The sequence below is a fragment of the Xenopus laevis genome, chromosome 3S (genome assembly GCF_017654675.1).
Source record: "Xenopus laevis strain J_2021 chromosome 3S, Xenopus_laevis_v10.1, whole genome shotgun sequence".
NCBI classification, from domain to species: domain Eukaryota; kingdom Metazoa; phylum Chordata; class Amphibia; order Anura; family Pipidae; genus Xenopus; species Xenopus laevis.
Window position 1 is genome coordinate 57,811,534 of NC_054376.1, and position 23,218 is coordinate 57,834,751.

At 37.8% G+C, this 23,218-nt stretch overlaps 1 protein-coding gene across 13 annotated transcripts in view; it reads right to left on the reverse strand.

Moving 5' to 3' along the window:
* shf.S (Src homology 2 domain containing F S homeolog) overlaps positions 1-22,958 on the reverse strand; it is a 117,880-nt gene extending 94,922 nt beyond the window's left edge. For 2 of the 13 annotated variants that reach the window (XM_018255516.2, XM_018255520.2), the window contains exon 1: positions 21,905-22,952. In XM_018255516.2, coding sequence (XP_018111005.1) covers positions 21,905-22,555 — 651 coding nt within the window. In that variant the 5' untranslated portion in view covers positions 22,556-22,952. Of the gene's footprint in view, positions 1-21,904 lie in introns of all 13 variants that reach the window. The other 11 variants (XM_018255513.2, XM_018255515.2, XM_018255518.2 and 8 more) reach the window with 8 other exon arrangements.
* Positions 22,959-23,218: the final 260 nt, after the last annotated feature.

Sequence of the window (23,218 nt, forward strand, 5' to 3'; positions counted from 1 at the left end):
CCAGAGAAGCGTGTCTGAGAATTCCAAATGATACATTTATTCATTTGAATAAGTAGATTGCAAAGTAAGTTGGAAGAAATGGAAACAAAAGGACATTTTATTGCAATGGGCAAAGCCATAGATGTGTTAATATGTTTATCCACGGGTAAACAGTATAATGTTACACTTGGCTCTCACATGAATCATTTTGTCTGACCTGAATAAGCTTGCAAAGCACTGTTGCTGCAATAGAACATACATTTTCTTTACTCAACACTGGCAGCTTTTATACTTCAAAGCTTTTATGCTTCTGCACCACCACACCCTGGAAAATGAGAACACTGCTGAACAAAGAGATATTCAGTTTGGCTTGTCTATTCTTACCGCTTGCTTCCACAGAATAGAAGTCACTGTCCAAATTGTGTAAAGCATTGAACTGATGCTTCAGAGTCGAGCAAGACCAATAATAATGAGAGAGTGATAAAATGCTAAAAAAGTTAAGTGTGTAAATTTTTTTTTTTTTTAAAAAAATCACGTCTGCTTCCTCTGTGGGGGGGGGGGAGTGGATGACCCGAAATGCACAGGAAATCGTGGTCACCCACAATTTTTGCACACCTCAACTCCCACTGGAGGGGGTCCCCGAGCCCTCTTAGTTACATCATTGGTAACAGACATGTCCCTAATAAAGACGATCTGTTGCCTTAGGCTTTGGTGTTTGTAGCCATTCCAAAGATCCAGACCAGTAAGCAATCAAAACTATCCTCAAGGAATCTGCACATCATCCTAGTGCTATTCTATGTCATACAAGCAATAAAGCAGGCCAAACACATCTAAAAACTAATTATAACAAAATCAAAAAGAAACGAGCCACAGATTGAGTTTCATATAACGGCTTGATGTTGGACATGGTACAACAGTCCTATGCCTTAAAGTGATACATATTTATATATACACAAGTGATTGATGCATGTGCTCTATAAATTTTTTGCCTGATGCCTTTACATTAGCGATATGATTCCCCATATCCATCTATAAGGGGGCCACCATATTTGTACTGCAGCAGTCCAGTAGTGTTAGAAATTCAAATTACTTCCAAAAGCAGACTTGACAGTGAGCAATTATCAACATGACCTATAGGTAATTTTTAATGTATATTAATATTTTGAAGAGTGGTTTTGGTGTCAGTATCACTAAGATAAATGGACAGAGGTTTTCTATTTAAACTTGGATTCTCAGTCATAGTTGATTTTTTTTAAATAATATATATATATTTATTTACCTTTCATGCTAGGTACAACAGGGAGTTATCTTATTGTTCCTAATTGATAGGAAGGAAGCAGATAGAGTATAGATTCCATGACTGCAATTTTGCCTGTTTTCTCCACTATCATTTAGGCATGTCATATTTTCAGAAGAAAGATCATTTAATGCCAAATTATACAGGTAGTATATAGTAGTTCTATGGGACACTCCGAAACAGATAGTGTCTTGCACTAATAATCTAGCATGGCAGCAGTAGGTTGAATAAATTGTATACTATGCAGTTTTCTATACTATTGCTTGCTTAGTGGTAAAAAGACCGTTATACCTTAGTCCATTTGCCCCCAAAAGCTTGTAACATAAAAGGGGATAAAATATAACAAACCTCAAGCACTCTTCCATTTCTTTCAGTGAGTTGGCCAATATAAACAGCCTGGCTATAAATATAACTGAACATCGTATAAATATTACTCTCTATTTCTCATCCAGAATTGCTTAAAACATACATTAATAAGAAACCTTGCTGTTTACAAATAAAAAACAAAACAACACACACAGCTACATTCCACACAGCCCTTAAACACCTCTGCTGACAGAGAAGCAACAACAAGGTACATGTTCATATTCTGGAGGATGGCTTTGCTGTATGTTATTACAGTGGGTTATGATACACAAGGGCCAGAGCATACAATATTAACATGAAATTGGTAGATTTACAAACAAAATTATATGTTATAGAATAAATGCATCTCATTTCTTAGTTATCAGTTTTGTATAGCACAGAATTATTCTGCTGTGTTTTCACCATTCTGTGCTCTAGTCCAAGCAGGTTAATGATCAAATTATTGGTATTTCATTTTTTTATTTTTAGATTATGGTCATGTTGCCAGGCCTTACATGCATCAGTATTTTTTAACACATTTTTTCTGCCCAGCCAAACAGCTCTGCAGACAACCAACCAAACTTTAAAATGAATCCCTGGAGCATTAGAAAAATGTGGCAACACTTTGGTTTCTCTGTTACTTCTGTGCATAGAACACTAGGGGTGAATGTGAAACTCACTAAAGCACCACTGGCATCATGATGCCTATGGTGAAATCAGTTCAAGAAGCTAAGCACATGCTAGAATAATATATATAGGACAGTGAAATGAAAATAGTGTTTGCACACAGGAATCCTACAAACATAATAGGTTTCACAGATGTTGTACATTTAAGTTTTAGGTGGTGTTTTCCAGCATGACTATTTTGATCAAAATATTCATCACTCACAATATAGGAAGAGGAAAAAGTACAGCATAGCAACAAAAACACGAAAGACAGAAGCAAAAAATTAAATTTCTCTGCCTCGGTCTGAATAAAGGTAGGGATGCACCTTAACTCTAATATCTATATTTTCCTTGCCATAAATTCCTTACCCTTAATCCCCCTCCCATCTCATGAAATTGGCTTTGTAAAGAGATAATGCTTGCAAACTGATGAGGAATTAATTAATTACATTTCTACTGGTCCCAATTTAGGGACCCCAAATTGTGAACAATTGCTGATGGTTAAACATTAGTTTAAACATGTCTCATTTTTCAATCTCATCTTCCGTAATTGACTACATTCTCCTCTCCCACAACTGATCTGAAGAACAGTGTTTTTGAGTGGACAATTATGTAGCTAGTGCAACAAACTAAAACTATAGCTTACATAGGAGACAACGGCTTACTGTATAGTTAAAGCTTAAACCAGTCTTCATATAGAATGGTGAATAAGGAAGGGCTCATTACTCTTTGTGCCTAATTCCAATCTGTATCCGATATGCTGTATACGGTAAACTCCATGTGAGTGACCGGATCACTACAGCAGAACTCATATCCACTCACCAATCAGGGCACTTACATCAGACTTATACCACAGATAATTCATACCTCCCAATAAGTAAAAATCAGAAAGAGGAACTAAAATGTTCTGCCATGCTACACACAGCAACATTTTTTGACCATGTCCATTTTTTGGCTACATGCCCTAAATACCATGTCCATTTTAGAAAATTTGGCAGGTTATGGAAAGACTGAACACATTTCTGAGGGTTTTAGGGTCATGTTTTATGCGTTATAACGGTTTTGCTAGTAAAGGTTAAATTGCCTTTTAAGCTGCTTATCTTAAATAGTTACTTGTATCTAAGTTCAGGTGCTGAGTATTCTGGGCTCTCTGCCAAAAAGCTTCTTATTTAATTTTTTCAGAAACTATTTTTTCTGACATCAGTGCAGAAGATCCAAGAAAGTTGGGAGGTATGCAATTGGTACAACTAACAAACCAAAGTCTAGGGTGTTAAACTTTTAGGAATTACCCGTAGGGCTTGTTCATAGACTTAACCAAGTGTCTGTAGTATAAGTCACACAAACCCTTATACACAGTACTAACCCTTATTATTTTCTGGTGTTTAAGGGTCTGGCCACATGGGCAGATTCGGGGAGATTAGTCGCCAGGCGAATCTCCTTTTTTTCGTGGTGACTAATCTCCCCGATCTGCCTTCCTCTGCCTTCCGCCAGCTAAGATATAAATGGCGTGGTGGCAGGCACACGGAGCACTTCGTTTTCCAAAGTCGTTGAAGCTTCCTCGTGAGGCAATTACGCACGACTTCAGAAAACGAATCATTCCATGTGCCTGCCTCCAGGCCATTGATCTGGTAACCCATTATCCAGAAAGCTCCAAATTATAGGAAGGCAATCCATGCTAAGCAAATAATTACAATTTGTAAAGATTATTTCTTTTTTTCCCTCTAATAATAAACAGTAGCTTGTACTTCCATATCGGTATCCATATTGGTGAAACATTATTGGGTTTGTTTTAATATTTAAAATTTTTTAGCAGACTTAAATTTATGGAGATCGAAATCACAGAAAGATACCCCAGGTCCCAAGCATTCCGAATAGATCCAATACCTATATAACTGTTTCTATTATAACTCTAAAGACTACAGTTCAATCAAGAACGATTTTTATTTGTGGAAGAAGCTATTGTAAGGCAGGTGAAAACATTAATTTACATAAATCATAAAAATGTTATAAAGCAAATAAGCAATTAACATAAATATTATATACAGGGCACAGACTTAGAATCTCAGCCTTAAGTGGATCTAAAATACTATTTGCAGGAAAGGAGGATGCTTGGCTTGCATCTAATGTGGAGAGAAACTTGAAAGCAATCCATTAATTAAGCTTTATGTCTATAATAAATTTATGTGGTCATTACCACCCACAGAAAACTGTATTCACAACATTTATAATTTTTATTAAAAGGTTCACTTGGAGACCATGCAGTGAGATAATATCAAACAGCCAAGAAAATTCAGTATATTGCTAAGTGGTATTAAGTAAATTAAAAATGGAGCCATTTTGTGGCCTAATAAACTCCACGCGTTACTGAGAAATCTCATTAGGTTATACAAATATAAAATAAAGTCAGGCACAGATTGCTTAAAAGCATTGAAATAAACATGTAGATATATTTAAAGGCACAATTTATTTGCCAACTGCTGGCTTTGAGCCAGTCTCCTTAGTTTTCCTTAGAACACAATTTATGTACTTGTAGCGCCCTGGGCATCTGGATACAAACACATCTCTGGTGATTCAGAGTCAAGGAGGAAGCTGTGATGAAAGAAGACCATTCAAATTAAGCTATCTTTTCCTAATGACTGTTTACAGTAATCTTTCTCAGTCCAAAAGCGAAGGATGAGAAATTTTTCCAAATAAATACAGGAAAAAAGAAAATAGATTATTATTCACAAATTTTTTTTATATACTGTAACTGAAAAAGAAAAAATCCTGCCCACAAGATTCATAATTTATATTAAAGGTTATCCCTGGTATGAATTGGCAGCCCAAATATTATGGATACTGGAATAAATGTGAGTCAAACAATAAAAATAAGTAAGCTGGATGTTTGCCTTAGGCAAAACTTTACAGCTGGGTACAGAGGCCACGTGTCAATTTGCTGTGCTTTATCACCGACTAGCCTTTCACACCTACGCTTTTTATGGCTACAGGCAAAATAATTCAAGGTTACTACTATGCCATACAATTAAAGAAAGATACTGTGTTTGTAAAGTGAAAATAATTATTTTATGAAATCAGCAAATAAAATTAGCAAAACAAGGGTTAGGGAAAAAAAAAACCTGTCCCTAATGGAGTTAGCAGCTAATGCTGCATTGGTAACTCTAATATTACATTTTAGCTGGCTATGGATTGGTTCTCTCTCTGCCAATTTGAAAGGGGTATTCACAAATAAATAGCAGAGGTGGATTTTAGAGTTTCCAAAGGCAGTGATGTCACCCCATGTATTAAAATACATACTCCTTTCTTAGGCATATCGGAAGTTTCTAATAGAGTAGTAATAGCATAACTGTCTACTTTCCTATCTGTTTGACAGATGAAACCATACACTGTCCGTTCGGTCTGATATTATCACGCACTCCCTAAGCTTGCAATTTAACAAACTCCTTTTAATGTCAAGGAGCAAGCTGAAGCGGTCCGGTTCTGTATTATTCTGAAAGAATAAGGGTTTTTTTTTTATATAACAGAATGGCTGATTTGGAAGTAATGTTGCTTGACAGAGCTCACTTTCCTAGAGAAAAGTAGGTCACCTGGTACAAGTGATAAGCTTTAGTAGCACTTTAAAAAGAGGGTTAAGATTGGTTGGTGATTTCTTCAGGGCACAACACATAAACCAGGGCTGCTGTCCCTTATGAATTTAATTGCCAGTTTAATGATTGCTAGAGCTGTTCTTTCAAAGTTTACTCAATGTGCGAATGTTAAAATGAACTCCCTATCCCCTGTGCCTTCGGGTAACACACTTAAACTACCATTGATGCCGTTTTACCAGATGTTTCTAGTGCTTTAGAAAATAACATGTCAATCATGGGATGATATCCATTTGCTAAAGTTGATGCAGGAGGTTCTCTACGCTTTTTAAATCAACAAAAAGTGTAGCATTAATACTATACTATATGTATCAGGCATCCAGGCAAATATCCAAAGAATTTTTTTTGCAAAATTAGCTGAAATTAAAAAAAAAAGTTTTACGTTTGAGGAGTAAAATCTGATAGACGAGCATGAGTTAGGTATTCAATTATCTCAATTTCTCATTTAAAACCAGTCATCGCAATTTAAAGGAAAACTATACCCCCAAAATTAATACTTAGGCAACAGACAGATTAAGTGGCATATTAAAGAATCTTCAAAACTGGTATATTTAAGTAAATATTGCTCTTTTACATCTCTTGCCTTGAACCAACATTTTGTGATGGTCCCTGTGCTGCCTCAGAGATCACCTGACCAGAAATAATACAACTCTAACTGTAACAGGAGGAAGTGTGGAAGCAAAAGACTGAGATTTTCCACATAGGAAACAAAGCAGCGAAAAGGGTACTGGCAGGATAAGAATTGTGCCAGAAAAAAACCCCCAACATTTTTGCATCAGCAATAATTGCTGGAAAAAAAACCCACTGCATTTGATCTGAGAAAGAAAAGACCATTAACTCCAGTGCAGGATAATTTTTTTGACACACAACGCAAGTCTATGGGCGTCATTTTTGAGGCGAAACAAGGCAAAAAAATTCGCCCATCCTCATTTGTAAATGAAGCACACAGGTGTATAATTTTTAACAGACTATGATATGAAAGCCTTTTGTCCCCTGGTCATTTTCTGTAAAATGTGAAGAATCTTACAAATGTTGAAAAACACATCTATGGAAATTAAAAGAAAAAAAAAGTTTCAATTATGTTTTGTTGACCTATTAGAAGTATTGGCACACAACTTTGCAGTATGTGACTGCCTTCCATAGCAGTGCAGTGGAATTTATGAGTTCCCAATGCAATTTCAGCTGCCAGAAAGGAACGTTAGCCCACCAGAAGTACAATTAAACTGAAGAATAGAAGGGCCCTGGTAAATAAAGGTTACCAGGGTCAGTTTTAAAGGGTAGTGCAGGGTCTCCTATTTTACAAAGAATTTTACATATAACACATTTTTTCCTGCCCAGTTTAAGTTGGGTTAAAGCCTTTGGCTTTTAAAATGGTGTAATCTCCCACTTTTGGACTTAAAATTAAACTTCCCCCTGTACCACCTTGATTGCTACCAAACTTATGTGTTTCACATTATGATATATAACTTCTGGGTAGCTAGTTTAATAAAATAAATAAAATATTGTGGCAGCTAAAATGCCTTTTATGCAAACCCTGCATCAATTTCACTTCAATAAGCTCCTGTCCAAGTAAGTGCATGGAATACTTGATCTTTTCTTGTCTAGAATTCCCAGTACGCAAAAGAACTAAATAAATCTCTTTAGGCTGGGGGGGGGTTCCTGTTCTGAAGTAGTAAAAGGACACCAGGTATGTGTAAAAAAAGCAATTATTTTTACACCTTGTGGTTTGATTACCAAAGTGGAGATCAGTTCCCAGCAGCAAACTATGACGTGAATTATAGTATTTTGACACACTTTCTCTCTCCGTTTCCACTGGAAACAAGTGATTTTCTAGTCACTAGTCACGGCCATGATTCAAACATTTTGCAACACGGAATCTTATTTCTTAAAGCTGAACTTCACTATAAGAATAATCTTCAATACTTCGTTCTAGTAATACAAGCACTTTTGCAATTGGATTTTTTAGCATTACCTCCTAACTAGAGTCAATGAATAGGACAACCAGTAAGTGGATTGATTCTAAACTAGTGGTAGGCAGAAGAGGCACCTGTGCAATGATGGGGGGGGCGCAGGGCAGGTACCTATTAAAGGGGTTGCCTACTCCTAGTCTGTGTTCACGCCCCTTTGCTGATCTCCCCTCAGCTGTGCTTTCGCCTCCTTTCCCTGCCCTCTCCTGTGCTATGGACCATGTGCAAACACATTAACACTTGCGTTTGCGCGCATAAGCGGGTCAGGTTGGTTTGCCTAGGGAGCCCAGTCGGCTTGGCCATGCACAACAGCTAGTTTATGGTTCTCCTGCCCACCTACACTTGCAATTTTTCCTTAGCATAACTTTAATCCAGAAACCTAGGTACTACATTACTAGCAGCTTTGCACAAAAAAAAAAAAAGATTAAAGAGGTTGTTCATTTTCCGACACTATTTTTAGTTTAGCTGTTTTCAGATAGTTCATCAGAAAAAGATATAATTTATTTTCTGTTTTCTATAGGAGACTTTTGTAAAAGCAGCTTGGGGGAAGGGGGTCGCTGACTTCTAAATTGATACATTGCTTATTTTTGACACTCTGCTGAGCAGAATCCCCGAGTCTCATTAAAGGCAGTTGTTAGAATTGGTACAATAGTTGCGAATATTCTACAGATACTGCTAAGTAACTATTGTAGCAAATTGTAGCAGTTCAGAATTTGCTCCTGGATTACTGAGCTGCCAGACACCAGAGACAGGAGCAATGAACTTTAAAATTCAATTTTGAAAATAATTGTTCAAAAATAAAACATGGAAAGCAATTGAAAAAAAGGTCTTTATTTCTGGTAAACCATCTGAATATAACTGAAAAGAGTTTGGAAGGTGAACATCTCCATTAAAGCAAGGTTTAAAAAAAAAGAAAAGGAAAAGGTTTCATAATAATTAGATTTATGCATAGGCTTTGTAATATTGTCTAACTGGATTTATATTTGCAAGTATTACTGTTCAATACACCTCTCCTATAACTGCATAATGTTTTTTAAGAAAATATATTTCTATATATTTGTTGAAGAACACAGACTATGTAGCACTGAAATTGGGAAAACAAATGAATGCTTAACTGGGCCCTATTTCTCCCCTGGAAAGAATATCACATGCTTCATCCAGTTAGCCTTTCAGTGCATCCATCTACTTCTAATTTCATTATGTTTCTTTCCCCAGGGCATTTGATTCTCATTTACTTTACTGAAATGTAAATTCAGTTGAAGTTACAGTTCATGCAAGTATGATGCCTTTTGCTGTAAATTCTGTCAGGTTAGATACACTGCTCGGATTTGCAAATTTCAAGAGGTTTGCAGGAGATGATCTTTTCTGCATTGCACAATCCTCCCCTTCCGTTTTTAGTTTATCAACAGATCCATGAGGGTCTAAAGGTGGCCATAGACGCAAAGCTCCGCTCATTTGGCAACATCACCAAACGAGCGGATCTTTCCCCGATTTGTCATTAACGAGCATGGCTATATCGGGGGTAATCTGATTGTTCGTCCGTATGGCCGAACGATCCGATTACGGTGTGCCATGGTCTCCGGCGGGATCGGTCGGGTCAAAATCAAACCAGACCGATCGACCAAACGACCGATCTCCGCCGGACGAAAGATGTCCGCACACGCCACACACGATCCGAAAATCATACGAATCCTTGCTTTGTAACTTATTAAAAAGGAAGAAATAAAGCATAACCAGAAAGGAGCACAATTACAGAAACCAACAGAATGTTAAAAGGGAGACATAATACCTTAACTTTGGGATTCTGTCATGAGAAAACATGTTTTTCCCCCAAAATACATCTGTTAAAAGTGCTGCTCCAGTAGAATTCTGCATTAAAATCCATTTAATGTGGAAATCTTGCATGGGGTTAGACTTGTCAGTTTTCCAGGTACCCTCAGCGATGTGACTTGTGCGCTAATAAACTTCAGTCACTCTTTACTGTTGCACTGCAAGTTGGAGTGGTATCACCCCACCCTCTTTTTCCTCAGCAGAACAATGGGAAGGTAACCAAATAACAGCTCCCTGGTAGATATGAGAATAGCACTCAGCAGTTAAAAAGTCAAGTCCCACTGGGAGCCCTCCAGTTACTCTGAATATGAGGAACAATAGCTTATGTGAAAGCAGTTCTAAAGCACAGGATCAGGCACAATGACCTGATAAGGCTGCCTACATAACCAATAATACATCTAAAAAATACACTTGTTGGTTCAGGAATACAATTTTATATGGCAGAGTGAATTATCTGTAATGAAAACGGTGTCATTTCGAAATAAAACCACACTGTAAAAATCATGACAGAATCCCTTTAAAAAGCAAAACAAAAAAGTGAATACATTAAAACTAGTATTTATGCTCACATTACAGAGGTCAGCAAACTAATTCTATAACCAAGAAAAGAATGACACTTTCCAGATTACTAAAATATTCTGCAGGAGAAACAGTTAACATGCACTGTATCCAGTATCGGACTGGAACACCAGGGGACCACCAAAAATCCTTAGACTAGGGGCCCACCCAAAAACCTTTAAACCAGGGGCCCACTCAAAGTATTATTTTCTTCCTTTCCTTACTCAACCTCTATTCTCCTATTCTCTTTTCTTTACATACTATAATCTATTATTCCATCTATTTAGCCTCTTTATTCTCATAGAAATAGGGAATGGCCATGAAATAGGCCAAATGTTTAGAAGTAGGAGGGCCCACTGACACCTTGGCCCACCGGGAGTTTTCCTGGTATCCCTGTGGGCCAGTCCGACACTGACTGTATCAAAACGGAGTTGTTAATACCACCCAATATGGAGAGGGTTATTCCAGACAATTAAAGCACATGGGCTGTCTCCATTTACAAAGATACAAAAAACAAAACAAAAACAAACTTATGGAGTGTGATGTCACAGTATAAAGTTAAGTAGTTAACAAAATGATAATTGACCCATGATCAGAATGGCTTTGAACAGTAGTGCTGCATCAATCAGATTGACAGCCACAAGCCAGTTTCCAAAACCAAATCCATGAAAATTTCCATGGGGCCACAAGCTATTTCTAAGTTGTGATTTGTCTTTCTTTCCAGCAAATTATGAAATTAAAATGATGAATTAAACTACAGCTTTAAAATAGTTCATTGCCTCCCTGGAGCGTAAATATACTACAAAAGCATGCAGGTGGCTAATAGATGATAGTATCAGAATATGGTTAAGTCTTACAACACCAAGTGAAGTGAATTCTAGCAAAGCTTCAGGTCTTCTTCCAGCAGCGAAGTGCTGTTTAATTCTGCGGGTATGCAAATTTTACTAACAGTGGAGGGATTAATTAAAACAGCTCTGCAGGTCTCTTTAGCAATAAAGGAGTTCATTACTACAGCTCTGTGGGTCTCTTCAGCAATGAAGAGTTTAATTCTGCCTACTTTTGGAGTCTCTGGAAGATATGACGTTAATATCCTTAAAGCTATTTCCTTTAACAACAGTGGATATTTCACAAGTGAAGGAAGCAAGATAAAATAGATGGAAAAATGATCTACATTTTTTCAAAATGTTTCTGAATGTATTACACACAATGATTTCATCATAAAAATGTATATAGTGTACTGATAGCTATATTTTCTGCACAGCCTTGGAATTTTTTTTTTTAAATGGAAATAATTATAATGGATTAGGGGGCAGTGCAATGGCTGGAGGGCTACCCAGGCTGAATATCACTTATTCACAGGTATGGCATGCCTTATTTGGAAACCCATTAACCATAAAGCCCAGAATTAGAAGGCAACCTCCAATACATTTTAATTATATAGCTAAAAAATAAAACAAAAAAAAAAACAGAAAATACTTTTTTCGGTTCATTTGTTTTCAGATAGTTTGCCCAAAATAAAGACTTTATCAATTTCTTTCTATTTACAGTTTTCTAATATTGAAGCTTAAGGTTTAATTTTTCACCTTCTTTTCATTACATTCATTAAAGGCAGCAGTTTTAATTGATAAAATAGTTGCTAATATTCCACAGATGCTGCAGACAAATGTATCAACTAATGAAGCAAATTGTAACAGCTCAAATTCTGCACCTGCAACTGGAACACCAGAAACATTGAACTTTAAAACTCAGTTTAGGTAAACTAGTAAACAATTAGCAAAGGAAAGCACCCAAAGAAAGATTTTATTTCTGGTGAACAAGTTGAAAACTGAAAAATTCTTTGGAAACTGAACAATTGGTTAATCCTTATTGGTGGATAAACAATTCAATTGGGCTTTGTTAATATTTAAATGATATTTTAATAGAAGGAGAACCGTCACCCTAAGAAATCATTTAAAATTCTTTCCTATTGTGTTTGTCAAGTACAATAAACTTTTGCTTAATGACTAATAGGTTAGGGCTTTCATAGGTCTCAATGTTTATAGTTCTTTTATATGTTAGCAGTGATAGCACACTACATGTTTTCGGCAGAGCCCTTTTTCAAATGAAAAAGGGCTCTGCCCGAAACATGTAGTGTGCTATCACTGCTAATAAACACATTGCAGTTTAAAAATACTGCTTGGAGCTGTAGATTCAATTATTCCTTGGATTACCATAATTTAAGGTGTAACACAGACACCTGAATCCAGGGGCGATCCTGGCCCCTTCGCCGCCTGAGGCAGCAGCAGTTGCTGCTGCCCCCCCTCCCCCGGAAATTCGCTCTTAAAGTACCAGAAACAGCATTTTTGCTGCCCCTGGTACCTAGTGGGGCGCTGCCGCCTGAGGCGACAGCCTCAACTTGCCTCATTGGCGAAGCACCCCTGCCTGAATCTGCAGCCATAAGAAGCTAAGAAAGCGATCTGAATCAGAATAAGCTTCTTTGACAATGACCTAGCTCCACTATGATTGGTCTTAACCTTTTGGGAGGGTTTATTTGCTAATATATATTAGGGATGCACCGAATCCACTATTTTGGATTCAGCCGAACCCCCGTATCCTTCTCGAAAGATCCGGCCGAATATATATGCATATGCAAATTAGGGCTGGGAAGGGGAAAATATTTTTTACTTCCTTGCTGTGTGACAAAAGGTCATGTAATTTCCCTCCCTGCCCCTAATTTGCACATGCAAATTAGGATTCGGTTTGGCCGAATCTGAATCCTGCTGAAAAAGGCAGAAACCTCGATTCGGTGCATCCCTAATATATATATATATATATATATAAAATTTTGGAGAGATGCTCCACTATGATTGGTCTTAACCTTTTGGGAGGGTTTATTTTGATATATAGCATAGAATGCTGGCACAACTGGTATAGGATAGTAAAGTGCCTGGGTGCAAAGCTAAACAAATAGTACGCAGGCTAGATAGAAGCTCGCACACACAGGACTTAAGCAGAAAAAACGGTGTTTATTACAAAAAAAGAACTTTATTTTTTTGTAATAAACACCATTTTTTCTGCTTAAATTCTGTGTGTGTGAGCTTCTATCTAGCCAATATATATATATATATATATATATATATATATATATATATATATATATATATATATATATATATTTGGAGAGATATGCTCTGGTCTTTGCGATTGCCTATGACTAAGTGCTAGATAAGCATTAAGCATGAAACGCGTTAGGCTCCATGAGGGGAAATGTTATGTATTTTAATTTGATCTAATAAATTACTTTTGATCAGCATGAATATAGTAACATCAAGGAAGTGCAGAATGGAAAGTGAAAGCAATTACCTGCCTGCCTCTATGGCCTAAGCATAGAGAAGGGGCAGGCAATATATAATTGACAGTTGAGATTCTGAAACAAGTTTATACCAGGTATGGTATTTTAATGAAGAAAAGAATTTTGAAAATGACTTTTACTATACAACTTTTAATGTCTAGATCAGGGATCCCCAACCTTTTGAACCCGTGAGCAACATTCAGAAGTAAAAGGAGTTGGGGAGCAACACCAGCATGAAAAAATGTTCTTGGGGTGCCAAATAAGGGCTGTGATTGGCCATTTGGAAGCCCCTATGTGGATTGTCAACCTACATTGATGCTCTGTATGGCAGTGCACCTGGTATTTATACAACCAACACTTGCCCCAAGCCCAACATTCAAAAATAAGCACCTGCTTTGAGGCCACAGGGAGCAACATCTATGGGGTTTGAGAGCAACATGTTGCTCAAGAGCTATTGGTTGGGGATCACTGGTCTAGATGAATGGTGCCCTTTTAGAGGAAAAAAAAAAAAAAAACACATTCTCAAGAAAAAGCAGGACAAGTAAAAGCTGCAGAGTTTCTATACAGGTCAATGGGAATTGTCTCTGATGTCAAGCAACTTTATTATCTGCCCTGGTTTGCATCACCGAAAAATTAACACATTAAAGTCACAGTAACTTTTTTAGCAAAATATATTAAAGTCCACGGCCGAGTTTTCTGTTGCAGCAATTTTTTTGTAGTAAAATACATTGGAGTCTATGGGCAACTTTTTTTCTCACTCCAGTTGCATTAAAGTCAATGGGTGATTTTTTTCTCAAGTTTCTTCTCACTCCAATGCATTGAAGTGAATGGACGTTTTTTCTTGCATTTTTTTTCTTGGCAATACTATTTTGAGGCAAATCTCTGTTGCAATTTCAGAAAAAAGCTGCAGATGTGGAATTTCACCTCAAAGGCATCTATGCATGGTGAAAAAATTTGTTCATCACTATTCATTTTTATCATAGAAACAGTTGAGACTTAGCTTCATTCCACAAGTTTTTTCAAAAAGATCCACAAATAAAAAAAAAAAACCTTTGTACCTACCAATTATGTTCCAGGATTGTACCAACAGTCCTGCTGAATATGAACGGTTGAAACATTTACATTTAATTTACTTGGGTGGTTCTATCAACTGTTTAGGAATCTGAGTTAAACGAGAACTAAACCCCCCCCCCTCTAATCTTGTAGGCATTGCCCCCCTCTCCTCTCCGCAATGTGTTTTACTGGTAAAAAAAAGCCCTTTTAAAAATTCTGACCCTTAAATGCAGAGAAGCTCAGCGGAGCTCCCGGTGGTCTTCCAGATCATCCTGTAGTCTCAATACGATTTGCGCATGTGCAGTTGAAGTGGATTCCTTGACTTGGTCCAACTGAGCATGCACTGGCAGGCTTTGTGACGGTGAAGAAACCTGAAGACTACATGAAGATCTGGAAGATGGCGACCAGGAGCTACACTGAGCTTCCCTTCCTTTAAGAGTCAGAACCTTTTAAAAGTTTTTTTTTTACAGTAAAGCACATCACAGGGAGAGAGAGGGGGGGGCAATTCCTTCCATTTGTTTTTGGGGAGGGCGGGTTATTGGTAGGTGGGTTAGATCTCCTTTAATTAGCTACTAATTTATTAGTATTATTTACTTATTATTATGGAACTGATCTATATATAAGACAGACATTTAAAATAAACAGAATTATTATATGTAACAGCATTTTGCACTGGCTCATAGTGGTTTAAACTACATCTCTGATATAATTTGTTAAATAAATTATCATTGAGACACACTATCTCCTTGAGGATAGACAGATGGGGAGATGCCTGATCTATTTTCACAGCTACTATTTTCAACTGTGTTAGCCCTTTTCTTAACTGTTGCGGAGTCATATGATTGCTTTGAAGTAATGTTCTATACGTTTATTGAATTTCTTTTTTATGTCAGGGTTTGGTCATAGTACATACTTGCAAGTCACAGAATTTAATATGCTTTTTAGATGTTATATGCTAATAATAACAACAGCGGAACCAATAACCTGCTTTACACTCGTTTAATTAGAAGAAAATATGCCAGGCTGAGTGCCAGCTTACAAAATTTACAAAGTGCTAGAGGCACAGCACTAAAATTCAGTTGCACCTTAGATGCTGGAGCTCAAATCTCAATTCTCTGGCAAAAACGACAGTACTCATGTTCTACAAATGGTACACTGTTGCTGCTGGGAAAATCTTTACAGAGCTGCTTGAAATTCCATTATAAAACACCAAAGTAATGTCCATGTTTAGAAAGCAACAGCTGTTACCAATATACCAGTGACATTATTTGATGACATCATCAGCATCAGGAGATATGTATAATGGTAAATATACAAATACATCTTAAAAAAGGCATCATATCTGAGTAAGTGGTCTAGTTTGTGGAGCCAAACCTAGTTGCGCAGTTTATGGCTGGAATCAAGCATTCAAGAGGTCAAGAACGTAAAATAAACAGAAGAAAAAACAATTGCACAAGGAAGAACAGACATAAAAAAATTTAAGGAAGAAACAAATATGCTGAAAAGAAGTGAAGAGATTGTTAATAAGCAAGAACAAAAAGCTAGAAATGGGACAGTATGGTCCACAGGCCTTCGCCAAGATTCAAAATAGGCCCTGGCATTTTAAATACAGAGGCCCAAACAACTCCCATCAGCTTAGAAGTGCACCTCTAGCATTTGTCGGAACCCACAGACAGTCAGTGCAGGCCCATCAGAGCAGGAATGGATTGCCAAGTTGTGATGATAAACAGCAAAGAAAATCACCAAATGCATTGAACCTAATATGTGTGCCAATAGCAACCCTATAAGCCAGCCAATGATATATTTGTATGACATACTATAACATGACTAAGGAGGGGTATTCAGGCTCAGTCTACTTTTTGGCTGCCAAAGTACAGCAAGGTAGAAAGGTAGAAAGCAAGCAAACACACACACACACACACGTGAGGTGCTAATCCTACCACACATCAAATCTCTCCAAAAACAATGAATAAAAAATAGATTGCACACTACATAAAAAAAGTATAGAAAACATTTATTAAGACCACAAATATCATTATAAAATACACCTACGCTTTTGCAGCCAAATCAGGCTGTAAAAAGTGAAAGAGGAAAGCAAATAAAAAAAGAATTTAAAACTGTCTCCAAATACAATGCATTATAGGGCAGATTTATCAAAACGTCAGATTAGAGGTAACCGCAGAAAAACTCACCAACTTTCTAGTCATTCCTATGGTATTTTTAGAAGTGTATTTATCAATTTGTAAATGTTACAGTTCAACCTTTGATAAATACAATTCTTAAAAATCCCATAGTAATGAACAGAACGTGGTTGAGTTTTTATGATGGTGATTTCATACATTGATAAATGTGCTCCTAAATTATTATATTGAAGATGGTAATTTGAGTCGCTACATGAATACATTATGTGGATGTATGCAGTTTTTTTGTTTCTTTGTCAAAATTCCATTCATTTTACTTGAGATACTTGGTTATGAATGCATTATGTTTGAGATCTGGAAATAAAAATATTTATCCGTTTCTTGCACTTATACATCTCAGCCAAGTATATACTGTAGCTACCAAAGTCTCTACTCCTGCTACAGATTCTCCCTAAGTTAACATAAGTGCAAGTATCTAAATACTGTAGTCATGAGTTTTAGAAGAGAACAATTTATAATCCAAATTCAGATAAAGTAAAGATTAGGAGATGAGCAACATGCACTGACATAAACCGAGTAATATTTGGCCCTCCAAGTTCTCTAGTAGACATTGTAGCTGCCTTGCTACTATTATATATGAGGGCCCATTACTTAAACACAGCAAGAGAGTCTTGCTCAGATTCTCATATATTTATGAAATAGATTAGATTAAAAATAAATGTAACTGATGCATTCGGTTAAAATGACTTATACACAACTCCATAGCATAAAAAAAATCGGATGAGGAAAGGTAGGTGTGTTGAGACTGAAGGGCAGTGGCAGGTCACCAGTAACATAGTGACAATGGGATCCAGTGATCATACATTTCAGACTGGCCCATGGTTATATTTCATTTCTAACATTCTTAATTAACATTCAAATCATAATATGGGAAAATATGATGGCAATAAACAAATTTGTTTTAATAAAAAATGAAGGACGATTTGTTGTGAGAAAAGATAGAATTAACACTACTTATCTCTGCCTGCTGCTGAGTCAATAACCATTTACTAAGTTGAAGGTGAAACCTATTTTCATCTAATCTAATGAGCAGGCCTTGTATGACACCATTAAGCATGGCAAGGTCAAATTACATAGATTTAACAGGGTAAAAATCAACAAGGGGACACACATACGCACACTTTTTAGACCAGATTTTGTAATATTTAATAGATGGCAACAACTTAATTCACAGTTTAGACGATAGCTTTAATACAAACTACATTTATTGTTCAATGTAAATACCGTGTAATTCAATAGATTCTATAATATACACTCACTAAAAAGAGAAGTGCTAAAGTCCACATAAGAGGGAGAGAGCATAAGAAATACACTTGAAATACGCTAGTGTGGTATCCCCAACTTAAAAGGGTAGTAAAGGCCCTTTCATACTGCCATGTATAGTGTGATTCTGACAAGATTTAGATACATCTGATGAAAGACTTCCATAGATTATGGAGTGCTAGTGGGATCCACATATCAGACTTGACAAGTCCCAAACATTGCAGTGTAGAGTGCTATAAGTTGCCCTGTGTTGTAAAGGCAACTTTGACTATACTATTATCAGTGCTGTATAACATTGTGAGTATTATGGATGACTGATGGAAAGTTGCCAGTGGGGAAGAAGAACTGAACAAGAGAAATATCAAAAATATATAATTCAAAAAATCAGCCTTCCAAATATCATCATAATTTCACTATATAGAGACCTTAAAGGGGAATTAAAGCCATGTTTTGCCATCTAAATTCAGTTTGCCTGAACCAATAAAAGACAAATCAGCAATTAGCTTTCATCTAAATTATAAAGTCAGAATGATGAAAGCAAATGTCTGGTTGGTTGCTCCAAGTTACTGCATTGATGCTAATCTATAATCGTGCCAGCATAGTAGGTGTATTCATCTCTATTATAGTGAAAACAGCAAAGAGCGGATTCCCCTGTTAAAGTCTTAAACGGGCGATTTTTGAAGAAAAAAAAGACTACAAATGTTTTTCTTATCACATAATGATTCCTTTTTAGATTATTAATCGATATATAAATGAACTAATTAGGGTCCAATATATGACACAGCTCCGTTCAGAAATGTAAGTTTAAAAAGCCTTTATTTAGCACATGGCTTTCATGTCCTGGAACAATACATAAAAGCCATGTGCTAGACTTTTTAAACTTTAAATTTCTGAACGAAGCTGTATCATATATTGGAGCTTGATTAATTTAGTTGGAGAGTGGACCACTGGACACGTGCACCGCCTCATAACAAGAGGTGGAAAGTGGGTAAATGCTGACTAGAAAACTGCTATGAACTAATTACGGTACCCAATCGCCTGTAAGCGTTTGTTGAAGTTCAGCAGCACCATGGACCACAAAGTGGATTTGTCTCCCAATTAATTGCTGACAGACCTTGCTGTTTCACATAATGTTGGCTTGACAGTCGGCAAATTGCAAAATATTGGGCGCTGCATAATAAGCTGTAGAGATGTTTATGCTAAATAAGTCACCTCCATAATCTTCACTTAGGGGAGTTGAATCAATATGTAATTTTAATATTCAGTCTCTCAGATGTGCGATTAGCTTCACACGATCCTTAGGCGTAATTCACATGAGCATCTTAGTTGCTCAAGCAGAATCCCGCCTTTAGGCACAGTTGCTATGTAGAGCTGCATTTCTGAGAGGATTACACAATCATTTTCCACATGAATCAGTGAGGCTGTAGAGCCAAGAAGGGGCAAGGCAAACAAGGCGACAAGGACGATGGCCTGAAAACGCACCAATGATTCTCCAATGCAATTAGAAGTGTGATAATGAAATCTTTTCTCACTCTGAACATGCCAAATGCAGGTGATACGATTATAGCTTGCAACACTTGCAGTACCTTATACAGTTGTGGCTCAGGCCCCAGGCATACTTGTATTTTATATGCTATAGCTTTCAATGAAATAGAGTATCCCAACTAGATGAGCTGCAATGTGCACTAACTTTGCACACCTACTTAATTCTGACCCATTCTCTATTCACTGTGTTTTGGGAGGGGGTTTAAGAACCTATGGCAGTCAAACCCATATCAGATATAACCACTTACTTATTGTTATATGAGATAGTTATAAATGAGCATTTACAACTTAAGGTACCGTTCATAACAAGGTAACATACACATGATACACTATCAAATATTTGCTCCTTTTTTGAACCACATAATACCATCATGAGTTTGTTAAAGGGGTTGTTCACTTTTAAATTCACTTTTAGTGTGTTATAGAATGGACAGTTCTTAGCAATTTTTCAATTGGCTTTCATTATTTATGCTTTTGAATTATTTGCCTACTTCTTATTCTGGCTCTTTCCAACAATGAAACAGGGGTCACTGACAACCCCATCTAAAACAAATGCTCTGTACAACCACAAATGTGTTATTACGGTTTCATTTGATTGCTTTTCTTTCTATTCAGGTCCTCTCCAATTCATATTCCACTCTCTTATTCAAATCAATGCATGGTTGCTAGGGTAATTTGGTCCCTAGCAAACAGATTGCTGAAATTGCAAACTGTAGAGCTGCTGAAGAAAAAGCTACACAACCCAAAACCCACAAATAAGAAATGAAAATCAATTGCAAATTGTCTCAGAATATTACTATCTATATCATACTAAAAGTTAACTCAAAGGCAAACATCCCCTTTCACTCAGGATCCCTGTAATAGTGAGGGATATTACATCTGAAAGCAATTTTATTTTCTGGCTGGAATCTTAACAGGACCAGCGATATGTACAAACAAACATAGACTCACACTTCATTGCAAACCCCATAATGGATGAGTGTTTACACTATAAAAAGACACACTTGTATCAGGTCACATTTGATATAAGAATATTATCCAGCTCTAAAATTATACCTTCTGTCACATCAACTAACCTGAAAATATCTGTATAGATAACCCAATCAAGCTAGAAGCAACACATAAGAACATTTTTATACACACATTCAATATGAATGGTGTGTCAGTTGCATAAAACAGAGGGACTGCAGTGTCATATATCACTTACAGGCAATACTCCATACATTCCACCTGTGCAAGAATTTGTACACCAATATCTCGTGCACAGCAGTAACTGTTGAAGCCAGTATAACAAAATGACTATATATATATTAGTCATTTTGTTATACAGGCTTCAATAGTAATGTAATGTAATGTATGCACGATACAAGACACTGATTATGGGTATATATATATATATATATATATATATATATATATATATAAGCCCATAATCAGTGTCTCATAATGTGCATAAATGACATTAAATTACAAAAGGCATTTGCAGTGCATTACTGAATATAACTCTCTTCCTCACTGTTGTTAGCTCTGTGTAGCACTGTGATTATTCCATCACAAGCATCACACGTGAATGCAATTTGCACCAAGGAAAGTGAGACATTGGGATCCAGGGCGGATTAGCAGCGCATATTAGTCACACATCTCACTATGAAATGATTGCACCGTACCCAAGGCAGCTGTTCCACATCTACATTTTCCCTTTGAAAATATAATTTGTACTCTATGGGAGGGGGCGGGGGAGGAATTAATTTACAAAACTGTTAAGGAAAATGGGTGTTCAAACGAATAATAACTTGCCTTCATGAGAGGTTATTATTTACAAAGGAAGTTTGTCATTTTGTTTCTTTCCCCTAGAACTCCAAGTAGTTGTTTCCCATTTACTGATTCTGTGTATAAGAAGGTATTGGCGCAAGTTAAGATCTGTTGGCAGTTTTTAGTAGAAAAAAAAAACATGTTTGGGCTAAAGACAGTGCTGGATGTGCTGACTTGAGTCATACTGTATGTATATGTGTCATTGCTACATCCACAGTTGAGCTCATGGAATGACTTAGAAAGTTTAGCCAAGTTCTGGGAGCTGCCCAGGCAATGAATGAATGAGAAAACCTGGAGTGTGAGGAAGAGAGAGGGAGGGGAGCACTAGAACCCCCCAAGTTGTGAGACAGATGTGAGGCACGTGCCAGTGCATGACACCCCCCCAATCCCTGCGAATGAACAGCCCCCACACTTACTTTGTCCTGCTTGTTCTCCTCCAGCTGGGGGGCTACTGATGTTGCCGGAGGAGACCTGACTCCACTGCTGGGAGAAGTAAAAGCTTGTCCTGGGCTGCCAGTTGTGTTGGTCCCAGTAGGACTGCAACTGCCCTTTTCCCCAGTGTCTACTTTGATGAGCCGGTGCTTGGGGGAGACATACTTGACATCAGGAGAATGTGACGGGGAGGAAGGGGACTGGGCACATGAGGAGGTTGGGGCAGAGGAGGTCACACCGTTGAGTTGTCCGGAGCCTGCTGGGGCACAAGTTGTATACGGATCCTCAAAATCCCTCTCTTTCTGCAGTTTGTACGCGGCCACGATGTCCGGCTGCCCCGCTGGAGTGACGGGAAAGTGGGGGAGAGCAGAGTGCACGTGATGGTGCGTGGAGGCGCCCCCAGACTGCCACTCTCTATAATCCGGTTTAGGAGGGGCAGGAGGCGGCGGCTTGGAGCTCTTGAAGCCCAGGTGTTCCTTGATCCATTTGGCCATGCTCCCCGCGCATTGCTGTCCCGTGCTGGCCGCTGCTGGGGGGTTCCCCCTACTACTACTACTACTGCTGCTGCAGATGGGCTCTGCTCGGGACTGCTGCTGCTGCTGGGTAGCGCTGGCTGAGTGTCCGCTCAGGAGCATGAGAGGCGCGGGTCAGAGAGAAGTGAGGGAAGCGTGCCGCTCATACCATCTGTGTGACTGCTCCGGAGTGTGCGCGACTGCTCGGGGCACGTTATACACAAACACACACAAAGCTCAGCGCTTCGGAACACCGGGCGCCATCTAGTGGAGGAAAGTGCTCACTGCACAAAGCACACAAGTGAAATAAGTTTCCTGAAAGGTAAAAGCGGAATTTCCCGTCTCCTCTCATTGGTTAGCGCTCACCTGAGGGGGGGGTGCTGTGCCCGCATTGCCATTCCTTACTAACACCACCACTCCGACCGTACAGTCCCCTAGTGTCACACGCTTCCCTCTCCGCTGTTTTTTTTTTTTTTTTAGTTCGGTTACGGGGCGCAGTAAGGATTGTTCAATTAAGCTCCTAAAACTCGCCCCATTTTAATTAGGCCCCGCCCTTCTCCCTACCAGAATGATATGAGCCCCGAAGCCCCGCCCTGATTTAGATTACTGACCAATAACAGGTGAATAATGAAAATCTGTTACAGAGTCTTCTATTGGATTCACACAAGGCACATTGTATACGTTTGTTCATTGCGTTATTACTCCCACTTGTCTATTTGTGACCGTTTTTCTAATATTGAAGTGTAAAAGTTTCATTTTCACCTTCTAAAGCAGCTCTGGGAAGAC